This window comes from Pinus tabuliformis, chromosome 6 (genome assembly GCF_031772625.1).
Source record: "Pinus tabuliformis cultivar Carrire ecotype Pingquan chromosome 6, CPIR1, whole genome shotgun sequence".
NCBI lineage: Eukaryota > Viridiplantae > Streptophyta > Pinopsida > Pinales > Pinaceae > Pinus > Pinus tabuliformis.
This window is the reverse complement of record NC_142292.1, coordinates 719367776-719374339: the sequence shown is the minus strand read 5'-3', so window position 1 is coordinate 719374339 and position 6564 is coordinate 719367776. Positions and strand designations below refer to the sequence as shown.

The 6564-nt window shown below is 35.2% G+C and overlaps 1 protein-coding gene across 1 annotated transcript; it reads right to left on the bottom strand.

Moving 5' to 3' along the window:
• Positions 1 to 1784: 1784 nt before the first annotated feature.
• LOC149260698 (GDSL esterase/lipase At4g01130-like) lies at positions 1785 to 3220 on the bottom strand. The gene is made up of 4 exons (XM_089380526.1): positions 2980 to 3220; positions 2678 to 2875; positions 2160 to 2600; positions 1785 to 2047 (listed from the first exon to the last, which is right to left on the bottom strand). Exons 1-4 carry the CDS (start codon positions 3197 to 3199, stop codon positions 1785 to 1787), a joined length of 1122 nt encoding a protein of 373 aa, XP_089236652.1. The 5' UTR covers positions 3200 to 3220.
• Positions 3221 to 6564: the final 3344 nt, after the last annotated feature.

The window sequence follows — 6564 nt, the reverse complement described above, 5'->3', positions numbered from 1 at the left end:
CCATTGTTCATTGCATAAGAGTTTCTCTTTCCTAACTGCATTTATCGTTTTAGTGGTCCATTGCATACCCGGTCTCGAATGCCGCATAATAATTGGACCTGTTTTTGAATACATAACGGAGGTGCAGCGCCGGAGCAAATATTTCTTAGTGGGCATACTTGGAGCGATGGCTATTCTTCCAATTCATGCTCGCTGTAATTACCCTGCCAGGTTTAATTTTGTATTAATTATTATAAATAATAAATAATTAGTCTTTATTAATAACTATATAAATATTAACAACCACATTATTTCTATATATTATTATATTAATATTATAATAATTTTATAAACTCTTAATAATATCATAATGATATTAATTATATTATCATTATCATATTAATTATATTATTATGATAATATGGTAATTATATTTGTATATGATTATAATTATATAATAATAATATAATATTATTATAATATTATAGTAAAATATTAATATTAATATTATATTTTATTTTGAATTTTTTTTTTTAATTTATCTATTTAATCACCACAGATTTATTGAAATCACAAATTTGACATGTGAACTTTATCAAAGTGTCCTAGGATTTTTGAGGGTGTTGAATATATATATACACACTCAAAAAACTAACTTAAACAATACAAATCAAGACAAAATCCATCAAGTCTCACATATAGACAACTCCATTAAACTAGCCTAGATCTGTTTAACTCCATATCTACACTTGTCAACAATGATCAAATTTCTTATGTAAAAACCTCTTTTACAGTGAAAAGAGGTTTGATCCCCTCTGTGCTTGGTAGATCCAAAATTTCTATCTAAGCTAATTTAGTTATTAATTCCTTATAATTATAATTATGGTTATTAACTTTTTTTTATATCTAATTTATTTTTATTTTTATTGAGTCAAAATGTTTTATTGTTAACTATAATTCTTGGTAGATCCAGAATTTCTATCTAAACTAGTTTAGTTATTAATTGCTTATAATTATAATTATAGTTATTAGTATAAGTTAAAAAATTAAAAAAAAAAACTTGTGATAAATGTCAAGATATAAAAATAAAATAAGAACAAAGAAAATTAAGATTTAAAAATCTTGTGATAAATGACATGATATAAATATTATTTAAAAATAAAGAAAACTATGAATTATTTTAACCTGTTAATCCTCTCATGAAAATGTAAGTTGGAGTTGGTTGTGCCTAAATAAGAATTAAAAAAAATGATTTTTTTTTTTAATTGTCAATTTTTCTTCTATGAGAGAGAAGAAGAGAAGGTATACAGACTGCAATGATAATTTTCTATGATTAAAGATGAATAAAGAGTACACAGACCGCAATGATAGTTTTTCTATGGCTAGAAATAAATGCCATAATATGTAGTTGTGCCTAAAGTGAATTAAAAAAAAAGAAAAAACTTCTTTTATATCAATTTTTTTTCTAAGAGAGAAAAAGGGAAAGTACACAGACTGCAACGATAATTTTCTATAGATAGAGATAAAGAGAGAGTACATATACGGCACTAATAATTTTCTAAGGGTAAAGATAAACATAGAGTACATAGACTGCAATGATCAAACTCCCCTTAAAAATAAGGCTTCTCATTTAAAGAGTCATAACTCAATGGGTGATGTCTATGTATTAGGTGTTCTTAGGATAATCTCAATGGTAAAATGCATGCGGAGAAGCTTCTTCTTCTTTATTCCGAAACAAGTGCAGGGCTGCTACATCAAACCTACCAATCGAGTAAGGAACCCGCGACAAGAAAGAAAAGAATGAATCATAGGGGTTGGAGATCACAGAAGCTAGCGAGTGGGAAGGACGGTTCAAAGTATTTTCCACTCAAAATTTGTTTAGTGAGGATTCTGTTGGCCTCGTCAGTCCAGTGGACTCCATCCCAACTGACGTAGGAGTCTGGGTCGGAGCAGGCCACGGCCTTCACAGTTTGGCCAGTGATGTTTCCACTGGATCCACACCATATGTTGTAAGTGAAATTGTACTTGCCTCCAACTCCACAGCATGCGTCAGTGGTGGCCTTAAACCCTGCATTTTTGAATGTTGAGTATACTGCATCATTCATTCATAATTTGATCTGGTACTTGGAATATATACACAAATAGTTAGTACAGAATGGGATAAGGGTACAGTAGAATACCATATTTGGAGGGGTTGGCGAAGAAATCGTAGATGATGTCATATGTATTGACATAGATGATGGTGGCGTCTTTGAGTTGCTTGCGAAGGGAGGAGAGCTGAGCTCTGAGGAGTATGTTGTAATGGAGAACTGCGTCGTTGTAGGAAATGGAGCAGCCATGCTCATCGAAGTCGTTGGGAGAATGGGGATAATAAGAGAGCCAGAAGGACCCGCACCCTTGAGGGCCAACGTCCCACACAAGAAAAGTCCTCACTCCCTCATTGTACAGAGTTTGCACAGCTCCTGCAATAGACTCTGCAACCTTTGGAAGAAGGGTAGTTTTCACCTGGGTGGGGTCGAGGTTGAAATTCATGTATCCGGAGTTCAAGTCGTTTCCCCCGATCGCTATCGTGTATAACCCGCTCTTGAACGCTTCAGCACTTGGGAGATTGCTTAGAGAACCTGTATTAACATTCCATCACTTCTTGATTCAATACCCATTACTATTACTATTTAAATTACGTACAAATACTACTTACCATTAGCCTTGATGGTGGCGAGAACCTGTTGCTTGAAAACATTGAACTGATTGAGCTGAACACTTAGAGGGATGGGAGCAATGAATGAATCGTTTTCAAGAGCAGCGGCACCTGCCGCAGCAAAGTTGGCTCCACCCCGGAAATTTGAACCCACGGACTGCAAATATGGACTCAGAAACGGTATTCCCAGTGCCTCGGCTGCAACATCGATAATTTCGTCACCAAATATACCTTTAGGGTTGTAGCAAACAAAGATTAGTAGCAACATCAAATTACATAGTAACTGGAATTAAATAACGTACCGAAGAAATCTATGGAGAGTCTTCCATTGCTGTATCTGGCTGTGGGTTTGCCGAAGTATTTTTCTCCATAGGGAGGAGCCTCCGCAGCCTCTTTATTGGGGAACACAAAGTGAACGGTACCCGTATCGGAGGTTGAATCCCCAAAATTAAATATGGCCGGGTAATTACAGCGAGGTTGAGACAATATTGGAAGAATAGCCATAGCCGCGAGTATGCTCATTAAAAAACATTTAGTCACGCGCTGCAGCTCCATTGCGATGTCCACGATAATGTGTTCAGACAACGATTACTGTTAAGGGTACGGACGCAAAGAAGGGTAATGGAATGAAGAAGACAGAATGCAATTCCCCAAGAGAGTTCGTCTGCAATAAATATGAGCGTCGTGTGTGAGCATTCCGAACTGTGGTCATATCGATATTGAACGCGGGGGCATCTTCGAATCTTCCGCCATCTCATCATGTGCGGTCTGCTACAAAGGCGTGTTTCAAAATCGTAAAAAATTTGGAAGATTTTTGGACATTCACTGAGTTAAGATAGGTGTCTTTTAAGGTGGGTCACTGTACCAATTTGTTACGAGTTATTTTTATAAATAATATCGAGATTACTTACTATTCCCGGAAGTTAATTGATCTCCCCCCATCTCATCATGTGCGGTCTGCTACAAAGGCGTGTTTCAAAATCATAAAAAATTTGGAAGACTTTTGGACATTCAATGAGTCTAGTTAAGATATTGGAACCTAGATAGGTGTCTTTTTAAGGTGGGTCACTGTACCAATTTGTTACGAGTTATTTTTATAAATAATATCGAGCTTACACATATAATAACATCAGTTAATTGATTTAAATCACGTTACAGACACACATGTAAAACATATAGTAACATAAAATTTGGTAAAGACACAAAAGGCTGTCCCCACCGGATACACTAAGTTCACAACGTAAAACAAGCAAAATTAGGAATGGGATGAGATTTGTTGGGATTTTATTGGGAATGTAAAATAATATTTCTCACGGATTGTCTCGGTAAACCCCTGGATGAGTGGATGCCTAGGGATTCGATTGTCGAAGTCAATAATTATATTCTAAAAGGTTAACGTTTAGGTTTTGGCCCTTCAAATTCTGGAATGTCGTAGCCGACTAATTCTCAACGCTACATATCTGTTCGTTTTCGGGGTTTGTATAATATGATATCAGGTGGTTTATGTAGGTTAACGTTTAGGTTTTGGCCCTTCAAATTCTGAAATGTCGCAGCCGACTAATTCTCAACGCTACATATCTGTTCGTTTTCAGGGTTTGTATCATATGATATCAGGTGGTTTTGGTTTTATCCATATTTTGTTTTTGGCAAAGCATGGTTTAGGTTTTTGAGGTATTTTATTTATATATTATTATTATTGTTATTTAATTTTAAGATTATGGTTAAGTTAGACACCAAATTGGTGTAGGAGACTATTTTATTTATAAGACAAGGGACTCATCACCAAATCTTTTGTTTGATTGCTACTAATTCTCAATGCTACATATCTGTTGGTTTTCGGGGTTTGTATCATATGATATCAGGTGGTTTTGGTTTTATCCATATTTTTTTTGGTAAAGCATGATTTACGTCTTTGAGGTATTTTATTTATATATTATTATTAAGTTAGACACCAAATTGGTGTATGAGACTATTTTGTTTGTGAGACAAGAGACTCATGGGGTTTGTATCATATGATATATTATTATTAAGTTAGACACCAAATTGGTGTATGAGACTATTTTGTTTGTGGGACAAGGGACTTATGGGGTTTGTATCATATGATATGAGGTGGTTTTGGTTTTATCCATATTTTTTTTTCCGTAAAGCATGATTTACATCTTTGAGGTATTTTATCTATATATTATTATTAAGTTAGACACCAAATTGGTGTATGAGACTATTTTGTTTGTGGGACAAGGGACTCATCACCAAATCCTTTGTTTGATTTCTAAGTTTATTAAAGCATAGATACTCTACCTCCCTTTGGTTTTGAACCTGTGACCTCTTTGGAGGAAACATATGCTCTAACCATTAAAGCGTGGTTTACCTATTCTACTTATTTTATATAAAAGACATATATATTTCTGGGTGATTTATGGAACAAAGATTGATGTTAGTTATATTTATGAAAACTCACTTGTGTTAAGTTGAGTTGGTTATCTTTCATGTGGAAATGATCCTAAGGAAGCTTGTTAATTCCATTGAGACTAAAGCTAGAGTGGGGAGGATAATAGTGACTTCTACCTACCACCTGAGCTGCAAGTTGACATATATTAGCTTGTTAATTCCAGTGAGACTAAAACTAGAGCAGGGAGGATAATAATGACTTCTACCTACCACCTGAGCTACTAGTTGGCATATATTATATTAGCAAGAACCCCAATAGGATAAGTGGGAGGAATGTGGAAGGAAACTCTGGCCTTGAGCTACATATCAACCTACAACATGGCAAGGTTGACCATGACTAAACATTGTGACCATGTTTGACCTTGGTTAAGCTTGCTTGACCATATTTGAACATGGTTGACTATGACTAAATGTGGTCAAATTATGGTTGATCATGAATATGGTAGTCCATTCTTTTGCATTGAAACATAATACAATGATCAAACACAATTTTTAGCGCATTCTCTATACTTCATCTTATAGTGGATTTCACTCCACATTTATATTTCACTGTCTTTAAATTTTTTCTCTCTTCCATTCATCTGTTGGAGGTAAGAGTTAGTTTTTGGTGAGCATTTATAATTGGAAAGAAGTGAGAGAAGTAAATTCAACAACCATTTTAGGAAACCATAAATACAAAATTTTAACTGTTTTAACCTGTTTCATTCAAAATGATTGTGTTACTTTAAAGTTACGTGATAAAAACAAAAATATGAAAAAATAAAACTTCTCGACAAACAACAAACTAGCCACTCAAGTTTTCCTTCAATGGAAGCAACAAAATGAGAGTTAAACAAAGACGCAGAGAAACAACACTTTTTCATGACATCTAGAAGTAAGTTACCAACAATCAAATATTCTAGCTCTTGTAAAAGGCACTAGAAAGATTGACATCTATATTTTAAGACAGAAAAAACAATATCAAACCAACATAGCAGACGACCAACAGTGCTCTCCCATCCTAAATAGCCATGGAATTCTAACTCAATACAAGTTTTTGATGGAAAGACAATATTGTTGGAAGAATCATTGCACATCTATGGAATCCGTAATTTCCACACTAGGGATCCTAGCTACTGGTTTGGAATGTTTACCAACACCTGCGGGTTTTGGTGTAACGGAAAACCTCCACATGGTATGAGAGCCTGGAACCAGGTTCGATTCCCCCGAGTTGCGTTTGAGGGGATTGTTGGAAGAATCACCGCACCTCTATGGAATCTGTAATTTCCACCTTGGGGATCCTAGTTACTGGTTTGGAACGGGCGATGTTGGAAGAATCACCGCACCTCTATGGAATCCGTAATTTCCACCCCGGGGATCCTAGTTATTGGTTTGAAACATTTACCAACACCTGCGGGTTTTGGTGTAACGAAGGACAAAGCCAAACCTCACTTGGAAAT

What these genes read in the sequence shown, in the direction of transcription:
- LOC149260698 (XM_089380526.1), bottom strand. Translation starts at nt 3,199, where the DNA reads ATGAGCATACTCGCGGCTATGGCTATTCTTCCAATATTGTCTCAACCT. An exon ending in ACTCTCCATAGATTTCTTCG is followed by an intron (nt 2,876 to 2,979) that starts GTACGTTATTTA and finishes TCGATGTTGCAG; the next exon opens with CCGAGGCACTGGGAATACCG. An exon ending in CGCCAACCCCTCCAAATATG is followed by an intron (nt 2,048 to 2,159) that starts GTATTCTACTGT and finishes TCAAAAATGCAG; the next exon opens with GGTTTAAGGCCACCACTGAC.